The following is a 17926-nucleotide window of genomic DNA, read 5'->3' on the forward strand; positions in this document are numbered from 1 at the left end:
TCCCTTCAGAGTCCCCTCACCTGCCCTGTCCCAACCCTGACTCCCCTACTGTAAATTTCAAAAATAAGACTCTCCCACCCATGTGTGTTCCTGAAAATCATAGAATCATAGAATCATAGAGTTGGAAGAGACCACAAGGGCCATCCAGTCCAACCCCCTGCCAAGCAGGAAACACCATCAAAGCATTCTTGACATATGGCTGTCAAGCCTCTGCTTAAAGACCTCCAAAGAGGGAGACTCCACCACACTCCTTGGTAGCAAATTCTACTGCCGAACAGCTCTTACTGTCAGAAAGTTCTTCCTAATGTTTAGGTGGAATCTTCTTTCCACCCCCCACTGCTTTGGCTGACTCAGGGTCCTACCTCCCCCCCCCATGGCTCTGGGGTTTCCCCCTCCCTTTGTTGTGCCTCATCCCTGTGAGCCCCCTCCCCCGTTGTTGTGCCTCATCCCTGTGATTCCCACACCCTGTAAAAGGCCCATATTCTGTTTGCTTTTGCCTGTGGCCTACTGGGCAATGTTCACATAAACCCACAATCTTGTACTTTCAGGTTTTTCTGGTAATGTAGTCCCAAAATTTTATCTCTCTGTTCTTTAGTTTGAAAGATCACCAAACAATCACTAACAAATTTTGAGTCTTTTTTCTTTGGTCTTGCTCCAAACCTGTAGGCCCTCAAAATTATTGCTTCCAGTTCTTTCTCTGTTCTTTATCTGTCAGGTCCCAAGATGCCTTGAATTCCTGGATTAAAGTTGCTTTCAAATTGTCTTGTTCCATTTCTGGAAATGCTCGTAATCTTAAATTAGTTGCTCTCTCCTTCATCTGCAAAAAAGATATTGCCACCTGTGCTTGATACTGTTGCCTTTCCAGGTCCTGGATTCAAACTGTTTCAAGCTGCATGACTTTTGTATCCACTTCCAAAACTTCTGATTTCACCTGTTGTACTGTATTTCTTTATTCAAAATTCCAATTTCATTCTTAATTTCCTTAAATTCTTGTGAGTGTCTATCCTGCCCTTCTTTTAATCCTGTGAGCAGTCCTAGGACTTGATCTTCGAATGTTGGAAACAGAGATCCTTTCTTCTTTGTCTTGGGAACTGCTTCTCCAGTCATAACAAGCTGGTGATACAGTAGTTTGGAATTTCAAGGTCAAATTTACCACAATAACATGTGATTTTTTGGGGGGGCCAAAAAAAAAAAGTCCTTCAAAAAAGAAAGAAAGCCAAATTCCTGCAATCCCAAGAAGACACTACTCACTTGATAAATAAATCCGCTCATTCGAGGACTGGCGGAGAGAATCAGCAGGGCATTAGAAAACAACATGAGGTATCTTTCTTCTTTTTCCTGAAACAAAAAAGGAAAATTCATGCTGAGGCCCACCTGACTCAGGACGTGTTGAATTTTTCAATTTTCAAATTCCAGAAATGAGGAAAATGCTTAAAAGTTGTAACATGACTTGGGGATTTCAAAATATATTTTGATTAAATTAATATAATTTAGTTTTGACCGGCAAGTAAAATGTGTGTAAAACTGCACAGAAATCATTAAAAAGATTGCTAAGTACTACCAGTTATAAATTAATATTAATATTATTTGGCAAAGCCCAGCATTTTCAGAAGGCAAAATTAAAATTATTCGGGTTTCCAAAAGCAGTTCATGTTCTTCTTCATCAAAACGTAGGTTTACCAAGCGAACTGTTCTCCAAAAAATTTAGATTTGAATTCCTCACACCTAAAAACACATTTTTAAAGACTCCTCGCTGTAGAAATTTGCAAAGATTAAGTTTCACCACCCATGAAATGACACACCCTGCTGCTACCTGAGTCTCACACCATCACAAGCCTGGGAAGGGGCTGAATTAGATATGCTGGAGAATTCTGCCAGAAATGTAAATGTGAGTGAAAATCCCTTCAATCCTCTTGTTCATTTAAGGTCAGGGATGGAAATCACAGAGGCAAACATGAGTGGTATTCACTGGTCTTCTTCTTCTTTTTAGACTGCCTCTCTCACCTCCCCACTTCTCCCATATTGGACTTGAGATGTGTAAATGGGAGAAGCCTCCTTTTTGGTGGAGCTGTGGGGAAGAGAGTCATACCAGGACCCTTGACCACAGAGAACAGACAAATAGGTGATGGAGAAAGAGTCCAGCCCTCAAGGTTTAGGATATTAAGTCCTGCCACTCTCACCTCACTCCCTCCATACTGGACCAAGGCTTGTGACATATACAGGACGTTGCCCATTGATCTTATGTCTTCGCCCTCCCATCCCTGGATGGCCTCTGACAGGATCTGGAGCTCAAGCTGTTTCCTCTTCCTCATCTCCTGACACTGGGACTGCCAAGAGAGAAAAGAAAGGCTTTGGTTACAGATCAGAGGGCAAGCATAAAAAGCAAGGCAAAACCCAAAACCGTTTTTCTTCCCTCTCCAACAAAAACACAAAGATATGGGAGGAGAGGGAATAGATGTCTAGAACTGGATGCCTCATTTAAGAATTGAGGGATGGCAACAAAGTTGGTCCATGGCTCCAACGGCTGCTAGACACAATGTCCGCGTTCTGCCTCATGTGTCAGAGTCAATAGGCCTCTGTTAGCTGCTAGGAATCGCAAGTGATTCAGGTCCTGCTTGTGGGTTTCCCATTTGGGCATTTGGACTAGAACTCCCCTTTATACTGACCCAGCAGGGCTTTTCAGGTGTTCTTATGATTAATAGCAGCTCTCCAGGGTCTCAGGCAAAAGAGAAGGATCTTTCCTGCTCTTTCTTTGCGGAAATGTAGGGGATTGAACCGGGGACCTTGTGCAGGCGAAGGACAGCAATGCCCCCACTCCCCAGCCGTCTGAGCTAACTCAACGCCTCTTTTCTTTCCTGTTTTCAACCAACATTCACCTCCTTCTTTGCACCCAGCTTCAGATGTCTCCTGCCCACCTTCCCACCACAACATGTGCTTCTTCTCTGATGAGGAAGGAAGTGGCTTATCCAGACTGGGCTACAGTGAAGGCAGCGGAAGAGGCAAGAGAAAGAATCTTTGCTTTCCTAAGAACAGAAGATTGAGCTTTGAGTGGGGAAAGAGTGCCCCCATGTGGAGAGTTTAAATCCCCTCTTTTAAATCTCTTCGCTGCAGCTTCTGAATTTATGTGAGTGAACATTCCTAGGAAAATGCACATGGGGCGATTCAAAGGAGCACTCCTTACACATACTAGGGGTGGAAATGTCTGTACTGGGGGCCAGATGTGGCCCTCACAGTCAGATTCTCCCCAGGCCACACTCCCTCCCCGGCGACCTCCCCGTAAGACACAGCCCTCACTTCATATGCTCCTTCAATATTTTTCTGCCTGGCTGGAATGTGCCTTGAACTCCAATAACTTGCTTGCCTGGATGGATGATAGAGGTGTTGGTGGGGGTAGAAAGGAGCATGCCATAGAAAGGTAACATTTGCATTTGTTGCTCTGCCCATTATTGTCTCCAGTCCCCCCTCCCACCACTGGCACTTGGCCCCAGGGAGGTTGCACAGAAGTGAACTGGACCCTTGGGTGGGTTTCTTACTCCTATCCCATATGAATGGTGAACTTGTTCTACAAGCATAAGTCAGAGGGAAGATTAGGAAGACCCAAGGTTTGCAGAAATAAAAATAAAAATATTAAATATTTTAATGGTCAATGCAGACCTGTATGTGTTGCCTTTCAAAGAGATCAACTTATTTTCTGTGCAAAAGAATGGGCAGACAATTTGATATGCTCCAATGTGTTCTTTCAGAATAGCTTAATTTGTTTTCCTTGTACGTAGCAGAACTTGCAACCACCTTCTTGAAACTGAGGCACCTGGTTTTTTCCCCTGTTCCCCTAAATGCTGAGCTTTGCCATAGCTGCCAAGTTATCCCTTTTTTACAGGGATTTTCCCTGATGCTGAATAGGCTTCCTCGCGAGAAAAGGGAAAACTTGGCAACTGTCCTCTGTGTTCTTCCTGTGCACATTCTCCAGAGTGACCCAAGGAGCCAATCCTCAGCGGCTGACTTACCTCCTTCCACTTGGATTGGCTGCAAGGTGAGAATACACTGCAGAAATAGTCATGGGTCTTTGACCCTCCATTATCCCCCTAGATTGCTCCACTCCTGGTGATGTGTGGCTCACAGAGCCTGCTTCCAAGACTTACCACAAGAGACTTGAAGGATGTGACTGCTCTCAAGACATCTTCGTGGTCTGGATGAGCTTCCTAGGAAAAGAGAAGCATTAGCAAGTGCAAAGGGGCAGGTACGTGTGTGTGTGTGTGTGTGTGTGTGTGTGTGTGTGTGTGTGTGTAAGTCAAAGTGCAGCAGATCAAGGGGGCGTGGGTTATATTAGGACCCATTCTTATTTTTTGGAATCATTGATATACTGGCATTTACTCAAAGGATATTAAGGCGGTTTACAACCATCTAAAACTGGGGTGGGGAAGCTCAGGACTTGTGGGATGGGTTTTAATGGATAGGAGAGGATATATTAATTGCAATTATCCCTCCAGGTGCCCTCATCTGTGGGTTGGATGGTTTCAAAATCCCATCTTTGGCAGCAAAAGTAAAAGCATAGGAATTAGACTTTAAAATCTTTAAGTCCAGTTAATGAAGTAAGCTGGCTCTCTCTTTCTTAGATGCCGTTTAACACAGAGCTGGGCAACAGATTTACTTACTTTATAATCATGCATTGGTTCACAGCAATAGTAGCCATAAAAACTATGCAGGCAAGATCCTTATATTTACTGCATAACCAGTTTCAGGCATGTGCCTAAAGCTAGGGCAAGTGGAGGCATGTCTGCATCCATTACTGGTCAAAGGAAGAGAGAGGGGGAAGAAGTTTGATCATAGAATTGTAGAGTTGGAAGGGACCACAGGGATCATCTAGTCCAACCCCATACAATGCAGGAAAGTTTCGTACTACCTGGGGCTCAAACCCACAACCCTGAGAGCCTCATGTTCTACCAACTGAGCTATCCCAGCTCTTCCTTCCTCTGCAGGAGAGGAGGGGAAATGACATCACAGAAAACCGTCTCTACTCATTGCATTTCTATGGTCTGAGTATCTGCCTCTCAGCAATACAGCTCTGTTGTCTGAGCCTTTTCTCATATTTGCAAGAGCATGCATCAGTTAGGTTTTGCTGCTAATCTCCCACAGGGCTGGGGTTCAGATTCCTCCAAGCCTCTCTATCAGCCCTGCTGTGTCACCTCCTGGAGAACTTTTCCCTGGCTAGAATGTGCCTTGGACTCTGAAACTGCTTTTTACTTGCCTGAATCGGAGCATAGAGGGTTTGAGAGAGAGTGCATGCAGAAACCAGCCTACTGTATACAAAGGTAACCTTCATTTCTCTGCCTGCTTTTGCCTCTGGTGAAACAAGACAAGCAAGTATCTGAGGCCTGAAGTTGGCTTATTCATGTCGGCAAGAGCTGCAAATGAAAATCCACAGAGCAGGGTGGACAACCTGTGGCCCTTGGTCTATTTTCATGTGGTCCTTGTCTAATTTCACATGGATGGCAATGAGGGGGAAACGGGGGGGGGGGTGGAGGCAGAAAGAAAAGATTCCTGCATGGCAGGGGGTTGAACTAGATGACCCTTGGGTCCCTTCCAACTCTACAATTCTATGAAAAGGAGAAAGAGGAGTTGAAGGAAGAGTAAAGGAATGTGGTCAATTTGCCTTTGGCTCTGTGCATTTTCAGCATGTGGCCTCTGACTTACAATCCCCTGGGGAATGTGGTCTTCGAATGGCTGACCATACCCTGCTGTTGGGAGTTGGCCAAAAGTACCAGGGACAATGATTGCTCAGAGGGTGCAAAACACCCCTTCTTTTTCTAGCAGGTATGCCTCTCCCAGCCACTGAGCTCACCTCCATGTGCCGCTCAAGCTCTTGCAGAAGGATGATATATTTATCCAGTCGTGTGAATGGTTTGCTGAGGTTTGTGGTTAAGGTCAGTATCCCTGGGCAAGGGGCTCCCTGAATCTCCATGAACTTCTCCAGCTCGTCACTGGAAGACAGGTGAACAAATAAAGACATATGGAACAAGATGGACTCTTGCTCTGAAACAACATGGCCACTCTTAGGGTCTCTAGCGGGCACCATTTTGAATGGCACTTTTAAAACAAATTAAAATATTTATGAGTTTAAAAATATACTGTAATTCCCATATCTGGTAACTTATTGTTGCTACACAGATAAGCAATCAACATAAATATCATACCTTATAATATTATTTAATCACACCTAACCAGCAACAAGGTAATAGAGAAGAATAACAGGATGTGCCAAAAGAAAAAAAAATCTTCCAGTAGCACCTTAGAGACCAACTAAGTCTGTTATTGGTATGAGCTTTCGTATGCATGCACACTTCTTCAGATGCATATGAAAGCTCATACCAATAACAGACTTAGTTGGTCTCTAAGGTGCTACTGGAAGAATTTTTTTTATTTTGTTTCAACTACGGCGGACCAACCTACCTGTAACTAGGATGTGCCAAGTTTAACTTGCCTTTTCAGATTCTCCATAATTCAGGATTTTAGAGTTCTTGGATTGCACAGGGAAGAAGGGGGGATTTAAAGGGGAAGGAGGAAGAGGAAGAAGACAGGGAGCGAGAAAAGCTAATAGAATAATACTTTAATTTTTACCTGTGCTGAGTCAAGACGTTGACGGCAGAAGGATGGTTAGCACAATAGGTGAGGTACAGAGACCTGAACTGGGGCATAAGGCTTATGAAGCAGCTCCCCACTTTTTGCTGGTGCTCTGGGAGCCTGCAGGTAATATACAAGGGAAGGGTTTCAGAGCAGGCTTCTATGCAATGGTTAAGGGAACGGGGACTTGGTCAGGAGGTCATGCCTTGCACCTCAGCCAGGAGCTCACCTGGTTAGCAAAGCACAATCTCCCAAGCTCAAGCCCTTGCCTACAACATGCATATGAGCAAGCAAGGCCAATAATTTGCTAAAAGTCACAGAACATTTCCAAAGACAAGAAAGCATTTTGCAATCAGGTTTTCTTATCTCTAAGCAAGGATTAAGCAATCACTTCCATTTTTTTCCTAACCTTAAATTCTGTTTTCCATATTTCACTTTATACTTTTTAAAAAAAGATCCCCAAAAGATATGTCAGTGTGTTAAGTTTACATTTCTCCTGGTAGATATAGTTTTGTGCACAATTCTGCCAATTGTGCACCTCCTTGTGAGCAATTTCCCCTAGAATAAATCACTTATGGATGGTATTTTCAAGAATGCATGCATCCAACATTTTTTGGTTGGAGAACTGAGTTGGAAAATTCAGAGAAGTGAGAATTTTAAAAGGCTGGCAGTACATTGCTCTGGCAAGTGTGGCTTAGCCAGGCTCACATTAAAAGCTGAACTGACATGAATTTATCCTCCTTCCCTACATATATTCCAACTGGACAATCCTTTCCTCTTGACCCCACCCCTCCCAATTAGCAGGCTTCAAAGAAATGGGAAATACTTGCCCGAATGCAATGTTAAGCACTTACTGAGCACATTCTTCCAGCAGCTGGTTGAGAGTTTGCTGAAAGGTGCAGATTTCATCCACATTTCCAAGTAAAGATGCAATATCCATGGCACTCAGCCTGGAAAAATTCAAATACCAAGACAGTGGGCAAATCAAATCTGCTCATTAAAAAGCACTGAAGGAATATGGAGCTTTCATTTCACATAACAGAAAGCTTCCATTGGGCATGGGGAGGAAAACCTTTTAGGGTCCACAGGCTGAATCCTTATCAGGATCGGCCTTGTGGGTCATATTTGACCGGTCGGTGAAGCCACACACATTGTCAAAATCCTTTGCAGGGTTCCCAATCCTTTGCAGACTAATTTGTCTCAATTTTGGGAGCACTGAGGACAGAAGCTACAGGAACCAGGAGACACTGAAGGTTGGAAGGGTATGTGTGGGAAGGTTTGCAGAGTCCACCCTGCACTGGTCCTTTCAAACTGGGACATTGGAGGTTGAAAGGATCAGCATGGGGAGGCTTCAAGGGGCATCACTGGGAGGAGAAAGCAGTTTCTTCCCCTCCTTGCACTCCTGCTGCCTTGTTCTGTTTCAGCAACAGAGCAATCAGCAAGCTATTTTGAGCTCCTGATTGTCCCTTTGAAGCCTTGCCCTTACCCACTCCACCCCTGACATCACACATGACACCTGTCATAGGGTGCGTGAGTGGGCTTTCCTAAAATGGGGAGAAATAGTGGGTCAAGTCCAGTCCAACGGTCAGAGGCTGCCCACCTCTGAAATAGACTGTGATCATATCAGTTACAGTGTTTTGATCACCAACAACCTGTTCCTCAATTTCCACAACACACTTGAATTTTGAGTATGTAGCTCTCCTCCTGTAATAAAAGGACATTTTTGCCCATTTTGGGAATAAGCTTAAGTAATGGAAAAGAAATATATCATTTGAAAGGAACCTTAAAAATCTGTGAGTAGGGTGTTTAAAAGTTTTAAAGTTGTGTCCATCACTAAAAACTTTTGGATTCAGAGACATTGGCACATTTTAAAGTGTCAAGTCTAACCAGTCTAACCAGCGACAGGCTCTGGAGCTGGAGAAATCTAAATAGTAAATAACCATTCAAGAATTTGTACAAATCAAGGATTAATCTCTACCTATCTTGACAGAAGACATCAACAAGTTGGATCTTACTTGTCATAGGATTGGAGAGGTCTCAAGTATGTTCCCAAAAGCATCTGCAGCTCCTTGGCATAGTCTCGTTCTGTTTCCAGAATATTCTGAAGTACCTATAGCAAGTGAGGGTGTGTGTGTAAGAAAGAGAGGGGTGTGTGTTTACACACACACACACACACACACACACACGAGAGAGAGAGAGAGAGAGAGAGAGAGAGAGAGAGAGAGAGATCAGCCTTATCAGGGTCTCATCCACCTGGGAAGGTAGCCCATCTAGGAGAAGGAAAACTCTGGTCCTAAACCTCCACTGCCTTGTGGGATATATTCAGGACAAGAAATCAACACAAATCCAGAATGGAGACCCTAAAATGGTTGGACGATGCCTTGCATGCCTCTTTTCATCAACTCCTGCAGCCAAGCGGGTGCCAAACGCCTTGTTCTGCTTTCCTTTGGACCACATCAGTAAGGACAAAGGGAAGGTCTTGTCCCCTGGACAGCCCAGAACCTCCAGACACACTGACCAGGCTTGCACCTGGAAAGGTCATTTGGTGCTGCTAACACAGCAGTTTGACTTCACCCCCAGAGGCATACTCCATTGTTTCTCGAGACAGACGGATGCTAACAACAACTAGGAGATGCCAGGGGTGAAATCTTGGGACTTTCTGCATGCAAAGCAGATGTTCTGCCACTGAGTTCCTACATTTCCCCATGAGGCCAGCATAACATGCATGAAGGACTTTGCTTTTGGGAAGCTTCTGGGTTCGAACCTGGATTTATTTATTTATTGCATTTAAGATGGATAATTTAAAAAAAGGAAAAGACAGCAGCTGCTGGAGTGGGAGGTGGGAAGGTGATAATCATGTGGTGTGGAGGGAGAATTTAACCCTTTCCTCCCTGGTGTGGTCTCTCTTCAGAAGCGACAATTTACTTTCTCTCTCTCTCTCTCTCTCTCTCTCTCATAATCCCCATAAAGCGGCATACAGAGGCAGAATCACCTCTGGCACTGGTGGTAGGACACAGGCATCATGGCTAGCAGCCCCTGACAGCCTCCTTTTCCAATGGATTTATCCAATCCTCTTTTCAACCCATCCAAGTTGGTGGCCCTCCCTCACTGTCTCCTAGAAGAGCCAGTTCCATAGTTTAACTACGCAGTGCATGAATAAGTGCTTTATTTTCTCTGTCCTTAAGCTCCCAACATCCAGCTTCATTAGGTGTCCACAAGTTCTAGTGTTATGGGAGAGGACTGATTTCTGCAGGCCAGGCACCTAATTACTGCACCATAAAGCCTGCTGCTCCAATGAAGTTGAAGCCAAGGTGGTAACATCAGGGCCAGAATTTTCCAGGGATCAGATGCTCTCCATAAGCCAACTCCGTGCAACTTGCATGCTATGACAATCACTCCACGGTTTTAAAAGGCACTGGCCATTGTTTTAAAAAGGGAAATGCAGAATCTCCCTGTGAGGGACAGGGGATATCGCGAAGTCCCTCCCCTCCTGAGTTCAAGCCCATCCCCGAGCGCAGGGGAAAGCAGGGAGAGTTCCGATTCCAGTGGGGAAGCAGGAAGTCGTGTCCGAGGCTCAGACAAGGTAGCGGAGCCAGGGTCCCAGGTGGGACAGGAAGGGGCAAGCAAGGGGGGCAGGCCCATCCCCCCAACTCCGGAATTGCGCAGAAAGCGGAGTGGGAAGAGGATGGGTCTACCAAAGTTGTTATGTTGGAGAAAAACGCGCCAAACGCCATTCGGAGGTTCTGATTCAAGCTGAGAAGATGTGTCCTTGTAAATAGCATTGCCTTCAGCACTGTAAATACGCAGCACCAATAAAAGATAAAATGCAGAGCTGTGTAGAGTCATTACTCTGAAGTAGCCCGCTCCGGCCACTGTGACACTCCCCCACTATTCAATCCCTGCTCTCATCATCCAGCTCAATCTCTACTTCTGTGAGGACACAGTGGAGGAACTGAGTCGTTCTCTATAATCCAACAGGGCAAGTAGATACTCCAGCTGCAGAGATCATGAGGATTAGGTCTCGTAAGGAGTTTCAGAAGTCTAAGATTGGCATCCTTTATTGCTTATTTCTAATAACAAAATATTTTCTAGCAGACGCTGTAGGAACACATTTAACTTCCAGCATGGCTGTTGGTGCACCCATCTCACATGGCAGGATCTTGGGCTGCACACACAGCATTCATTTAAAGCTCATTCTTTCCTGCAAAGAATATTGGAAACTGTAGTTTTCCCCTTACCGTACAAAACTACAATTCCCAGCACTATGCAACAAAATGCAACACTCAGTTAGGACCCAATGTTCATTCCTCTCTTCAGTTTCTGTTCAAAGGAGTCTGCTTGTGCTGGAACCACCAAGCCAGTGACATAGATCTATTTTAAATGCCACTGTATTCTGCCTCCTGGTTCTCGAGGCCCACTCTGTTCTCAGTCCAGAGCATTTTCCTACCCCATGAGTGTCACATCCTATGTGTCAAACTCAGCCACATAGCACCAAGATGTCTCAATGGTAGGTCAAGCAGATTTAGAGAGAAAAGAAGGGTAAGCAGAGACATACAAAATGATCTCAATAAATGGGAGCTCTGGGGCAGATCACTGGGGTAGCCAAACATGCTAGCTTCTGCCCAGATGGCTGCTTGCCAGCATTTCTCGATGAACTTCAGATTTCAAAGGGAAGATTAGGTTCCTCCACCCCAAGATTTAACACACTTGGGCAGGCTGTTACACTGTGCTTGTGTACCCAATAATAGACTGCCTCAATCTGCCTTCCATGCTCCAGGACCAGGTCATCGAGTAACTGGATATAAAGGTAAAGGGACCCCTGACCCTTAGGTCCAGTCACAGACGACTCTGGGGTTGTGGTGCTCATCTCGCTTTACTGGCCAAGGGAGCTGGCGTACAGCTTCTAGGTCATGTGGCCAGCATGACTAAGCCGCTTCTGGCTAACCAGAGCAGCGCACAGAAACGCCGTTTACCTTCCCACCAGAGCTGTACCTATTTATCTACTTGCACTTTGACATGCTTTCCAACTCGCTAGGTTGGCAGGAGCTGGGACTGAGCAACGGGAGCTCACCCCGTCACGGGGCTTCAAACCTTCTGATCGGCAAGCCCTAGGCTCTTGTGGTTTAACCCACAGCGCCACCTGCATCCCAACTGGATATAGGAAGCGGTTAATTTCCTTCACTAATGATATTACATGATATGACCATGTGATGATTTTATGTATGATATCATTGTGTGATATCATCTTATGATAGTGAGATTGTGTATTATGATTGTGTGATATTATGATTTTATATAAAGATTATGTGGTATAATATTGTGTGTGTGTGTGTGTGTGTGTATTCTCAGCAGGAGCATGTAGTTCAGACTTTGCTCCACTCTTAAATCACTCTGCACACGGCAGAATGCTTGCGTAAATGCCTCTGGGGGAGCTCTCATGTCTGGTCTGGTCACTTCCGGACTGTGGTGATCTTGGGATTCAGTCACATCCAGGCAAATTTAGATGAAGCAATCAATGCTCGTTCAATGGCCCTGTGCAACAAAACCTGTTTCCCCTTGGAAAACTGGACCTTTTGCAGGAAGGAAAGTGATGAGGAAAATGCACTAGAAGGTATAGGGTAACAGTTGCTTGATGCATCGTCATCTAACCTCCCAGTCTAATCCAAACAAGTCAGAATGAATGCTCAGTAAATAGTTTCCTCGAAAAGTTTTTTGGTACTTCTCTAAATCTTATGGCAAAACATATAATGCATCTTAAAAATAAATAATAAATATTTACATGTATTTTTTATTTATTTTATATATAAATGACGACAGCAAATGTTCAAATGCCTCGAGGGAAAAATGCTCCCATTTGGAACTCTTAGTAACTTCTCTAGTTCAAATGAGAATATCGTAAGACCTCAAGGACTACACTTGCAGTCTTACAAACACCAACAACTCCCTTGTGGATAATAATAGTAATTATTCTAATTAATAGTACTGAGTGATAATGGGGACTTAACAAACTTACCATGGCATAGTAATTTTTGGTGAGCTGAGGGCTTTCAACTCCTTTCAAAGCTTTTGGAGAAAGTGGTTTATCTGGAATAGAAGCAGTGGGAATTGTTATATAGAATTGCCCTTATTCTGTCAGGTAGTGGTGAGAAGAGCTGGCATCTCAAGCAAAATTTAAACAACTGTACAGGCAAGAAACAGATTGCAATTGCCAGGCTTTAGCATTGACTGTTGTTGACAATAGGTCCTTTCATTAGTGTGACAGAACCCATTCTTTGGAACTCCCTGCATATTGACATGAGGTGGGTGCCTTCACTATTCACTTTTTGATTCCTGCTAAGAAATATTTTTGTTTAGGAAAGCCTCTCCAGGCATGTAGAATGCTGACATGTGCCTTAATTTGGTTTTTAGTTTATTGTTGGCTTTCATTATCTCTGAAGGTTTTTACATTGTTGTTTTTAGCTGAGAATTTCATTGTTTTATTCTTTTTGTAAACCACTTTGAGGATGGATTTTTACAATCAAGCCATGTAACCTTACATTGCCATTTTTTAAAAAAAAAAAAAAAGCATTGCTGTAAGGACAGCTCCCTGCCCTGAAGAGCTTGCAACCCAGTGTTAGAAACCTAATGCATAAAGAGCCTGTGGTTTGCCCAGAGAACAAGGGAGAAGTGAAAGCAGCAATGAGCACAGCCATCTGATTTCCCCCCAAGGTCACACTCTGCTTCTGTTTATTGCTCATTCCCTTGCAGTGCTTCATGGCTCCGTAAGAGGGCAGCCCCTGTGGCACTTCCAAGATGTTCCTAGAAGCAGGACAGTGGAAAGCCAGCCTTTGAGCCTCCAGGACACCCCAGGATGCCAAGAAAGATGACCATCATATGACAGCCACGCTGGAACAGATCAAAGCCTGTCTTGGAGATGTTGTCCTACCTTGTCGGCGGGAGTATGATCACCATCTCAGTGAGAGCTTCGCTGCCCTGATACAAGGAACACATGACTCGATGGCTGTAATGATAAACTTGGGGCTGTTTGGCCTTATTTCCTTAAAGTTGGGTGACAAACCCAAATGGTCCATTTTCATTTAGAGGAACAGGAACAAGGAAGCATTCTCTGCTCCTTACGGTGACAGACTGAAAAATATGAAAGCACAGCCAGGGGGCCTGGAACAAGATCCTTAAATCGATATCATCACCATCTCAATTTCAACAAACATACAAAGAGGCTAGACCATATGAAGGTTCCAGTCTTACTGAGATATGGGCAGCCACACGGTTTAATGCAGGAATGTAGAATCTGTGGCCCTGTAGATATTGGCTAGGGATGGAAGCGAAATTTGGTCTGGCACAGATTTTAATGTGACTGAATCCTTCCTGATTTGTACCTATCAAAACAGCAGGGGAACTGGAACACAGCCATCCTTTGGTATTTGCAGTTTTTCCAAATTTTGTGATACAGTTCTCCAACCATTGTGCACAAAAGGCACACATTAGGGGAAAGTGTGCTCTAAAAAGCATATAGTAGAGGAAACAGCAAACATTTCATTTATTAACCTTACACCCTGCCCTTCCAAATAAATCATATTGGGGGCAGCTGCTTGCCAAAAGTGTGCAACCCCATAAACGGAAGAAGAAAAAGAAAAAGAGTTAATATTAATACCAATTAATAATAGGTTCTCTTACCAGTAGATTTAATTTCTCTGACGTAGTTACTGGGAAACCAGCCTGTCTTCCCATTAAGGGTTCCCTCCCACCAGCCTCCTTCCTCGACCCGGGTGACGTAAATGATGTCACCTTTGTTGATTGACAGCTCGTCTTCATTGGTCTGCTTAAACTGGAATCGGACCTTGACCAACAGCTGGTGATTGCCATTTTCAGTCATCTCCTAATGCACAGGAACGTCAAGATAAATGATAATGCAAACAAACAAACAAGGAAATAAATGTCAAGGGCGCTTCTCAGCACGGCTGGTGGTTAACTCTTTGTTGTCGAGAACACTTACAGCTGCTTCTACAGCTCTGGATATCTAAGCACACCAATCTAGCATCTAGGCAGCTATTCCAAGGTCTGTGCTCCAGGGAACACTTGCAGCAACAGGGGGCCACACACTCCTTCCACCTGTGTGGAAGCTGCCACTGCCCTTCCCTCTTTAATCCCCTCCTAGTTCTGGGAGAAACCGGTACAAGAAAGGTACAAGAAAGGGCGGGGAAGCATCCAGCCCTTCACTTGCCCAACCTGCCTCTTCTTCCTCTTCCTCCAGTGCTGCACCCTACAGCTCTGAAGCTTCCCCTGTCAGTGACTTTTCCCTCCTGGCTGATACACCTCCCCACAAATCCATAGTCAGACTCCAGCCCCGTGCACACAGCATCCTGCCAGTCCCTGACAATAAGTTCTGTATGTTCTGGGTAGGCAAGTCATTGTGGTCGGGATAATAAAATAATAGAATCATAGAGTGGGAAGGGACCATGAGCTTCATCGAGTCCAACCCCCTGCAATGCAGAAATCTTTCACCTAACATGGGGCTCGAACCTGCAACCCGAGATTAAGAGTCTCATGCTCTACTGACTGAGCCATCTCAGGTTCCTCAGCATTTAAGCAGCATTTTTTACTCTCAAAAGTGCTCTGCAGAAATGATTAATGTTAGAACAGCCTTGCCAGATCAGGAAGCATCCTGTTCAGAGGCAAAGCTACCTTTGAATGAGTGGAGGTAGAACATATCAATCATGGCCAGTAGCTGTCCAAGCTGAAAGCCATCCCTACATTTATGGAAGCAATTAACATACAGTGGTACCTCGACTTATGAAGGCGATCCATTCCACAGCGCTCTTCGTAAGTCAAAACCTTCGGATGTTGAAGTGTCCATTTTGCGCATGCGTGAAGCGTGATTTTGCACTTTGCGCATGCGCAGAGCGCGCGCACCGCTTCTGCGCAGAACGCACACGTGGCGAACATACTTCCGGGTTTGTAGACTTCGGAAGTCGAGGCATTCGGAAGTCGAGGTACCACTGTACTTCAACTATGCACTTTCAACTGCCCTTGCAACAACCCTATAGGGTAGACCAATGTTAATATTCCCATACTGCAGATTTGTGGGGGAGGTTTTCTGGTGGGGTGGGGTGGGGAGGAGGCAGCAGCTTATTCTTGGAGAAAGTGGGCCTGAAGCTGGGAAATTTCCCTGTCCCTTAGACCTTCCCGCCCAGGCCACAGAACGTGCAGAGCCTGAAACCATAGACTCCTTGCCTCTCCTTCACTTTCTGTCTCCCCAAGATCCTGGGGTAGATTTTGAGCAAAACCTACCACTACTTTTGACTGGCCGTGCAATGCTTTCGGCAACTTAGGAGATGTTGTTTGCGTCGAGGGACGGCTGTCACCCTCAGCGGAACTAGGAGGCAACAGATGCAAGCATGGCCTGGTGGAGCTCCGATCTGTTTAAAGACAAAGAAAACAAAATGAATAAAAGTCAGCACTGGGAATGTAAGAAGAGCCCACTCTGCTGGATCAGGCCAACGGCCCATCAAATCAATGCCTATTATGAGAATCCCATAACTGGGGCTTGAAGGCAAGAGCCCACTCTGGCTGTTGCTTCACAGTGGCCAGTATCCAGAGGTGTCCTGCCTCATGCACTGGTTACTTCAAGGCTGGCATACTGCAGTGCTCTATGTGGGGCTTCCCTTGTGCTTGATCTGGAGGCTGCAGTGAGTGCAGAATGCTGCAGTGCAATTGTTGACAGGAATGAGGCCTTGTCAGCATATAATGCCTGTGTTCAGAGATCTGCAATGCTCACCAATGTGCTACTCGGCCAATTTCATGGTGTAAATAATAATAATAATAATAATAATAATAATAATAATAATAATAATAATAATTTTATTTATACCCCACCCATCTGGCTGGGTTCCCCCAGCCACTCTGGGCTGCTTCCAACAGAATATTAAAAACACAATAAAAGATCAAATGTTAAAAACTTCCATAGAAAGGGCTGCCTTCAGATGTCTTCTAAAAGTCAGATAGTTGTTTATTTCCTTGACATCTGATAGGAGGGCATTCCACAGGGTGGGTGCCATTACCGAGAAGGCCCTCTGTCTGGTTCCCTGTAACCTCACTTCTCGCAGTGAGGGAAGCGCCAGAAGGCCATCAGAGCTGGATTTCAGTGTCCAGGCTGAACAATGGGGGTGGAGACACTCCTTCTGGTATACTGGGCTGAGGGCGTTTAGGGCTTTAAAAAGAATGGTTACCAGATTTTTTCAAGGAATCCAGGGACACTTAAAAAAATAATTCATGCTTTATTTTAGGAAAGGGTTGCCCAGAGTTCTTGACCTTGGCTGGGGATGAGGGGTGCCATAACGCCTTCTTCGCCCCCGTTAAACTCACCATCTCCACAGTGGCCATTGGAGAGGAGGGAGATAAAGCCCACACACCTGCCTGCCTCCCCCCCCCCGTTTCCCTCTCAGCCTTCGCTTTCGCGCCTCTTTGTTCCCATGAGAAGCCGCCGCCATGCTCCGTGTCTCTCTCTCTCCTCTCTCTCTGTCTCGCAACGTGGCACAGCTCTTTTCTATGCTTCTCCTCTTCTTCAGCGCCTCAGCACCTCGCCCCCCCCCCACGTGGGTTCACAGAGCCTGCAGCAGAAGAGTGCCATGGGCTCTTCTGCTGTGGGGGGGGGGCTCTTCATGAGTTTGGGACGAGCGTTGATTGAGGAAGCGAGCTAGAAGGAAGCTCTCTGGCTCGCGCTTCGGTTTAAATAGCCACCTCCCAGCCAGCAGATTGGCTGGCTGGAACTTTGACGTGGTGCTGCTCACTGCCATGGCGCCCGCCATGTTGCCTCGCCGGAAGTCCCCAGGCATAAATCCAGGAACATTAATTAAAATCCAGGGACATTCCGGGGACAGATTTTGTCCGGGGACATATTGGTGAATCCGGAGGCTGTCCCCGGGAACTGGGGACATCTGGTAACCCTACAAAGGTCAGCACCAACACTTTGAATTGTGCTCAGAAACATACTGGGAGCCAATGTAGGTCTTTCAAGACCGGTGTTATGTGGTCTCGGCGGCCACTCCCAGTCACCAGTCTAGCTGCTGCATTCTGGATTAGTTGTAGTTTCCAGGTCACCTTCAAAGGCAACCCCACGTAGAGCGCATTGCAGAAGTCCAAGTGGGAGATAACTAGAGCATGCACCACTCTGGAGAGACAGTCCGCGGGCAGGTAGGGTCTCATCCTGCGTACCAGAAGGAGCTGGTAGACAGCAAAGCAGTGGTTCTCAAACTTTTTCCCTCTGGGCCACACTTTCAGATTAAAAATTTGCTCATGCTACAATGGCTTT

The 17926-nt window shown here is 45.4% G+C and overlaps 1 protein-coding gene across 7 annotated transcripts in view; it reads right to left on the reverse strand.

Annotated features, from left to right (window-relative positions):
* ARHGEF6 (Rac/Cdc42 guanine nucleotide exchange factor 6) overlaps positions 1–17926 on the reverse strand; it is a 143213-nt gene that overhangs the window by 70863 nt on the left and 54424 nt on the right. For 6 of the 7 annotated variants that reach the window (XR_015948741.1, XR_015948744.1, XR_015948743.1 and 3 more), the window contains 10 exons: positions 15907–16034; positions 14293–14494; positions 12632–12702; positions 8634–8728; positions 7473–7568; positions 6616–6738; positions 5840–5978; positions 4140–4199; positions 2181–2327; positions 1252–1338 (listed from right to left, as the gene is read on the reverse strand). Coding sequence is in view for 2 of the 7 variants with exons in the window: in XM_088665144.1 (XP_088521270.1) it covers positions 1252–1338; positions 2181–2327; positions 4140–4199; positions 5840–5978; positions 6616–6738; positions 7473–7568; positions 8634–8728; positions 12632–12702; positions 14293–14494; positions 15907–16034 (1148 nt within the window). In the remaining 5 variants the exon portion in view is untranslated. The remainder of the gene's footprint in view (positions 1–1251; positions 1339–2180; positions 2328–4139; positions 4200–5839; positions 5979–6615; positions 6739–7472; positions 7569–8633; positions 8729–12631; positions 12703–14292; positions 14495–15906; positions 16035–17926) is intronic. The other variant, XR_015948742.1, reaches the window with a different exon arrangement.

The sequence above is a fragment of the Zootoca vivipara genome, chromosome Z2, assembly GCF_965207765.1.
Source record: "Zootoca vivipara chromosome Z2, rZooViv2.hap1.1, whole genome shotgun sequence".
Taxonomy (NCBI): domain Eukaryota; kingdom Metazoa; phylum Chordata; class Lepidosauria; order Squamata; family Lacertidae; genus Zootoca; species Zootoca vivipara.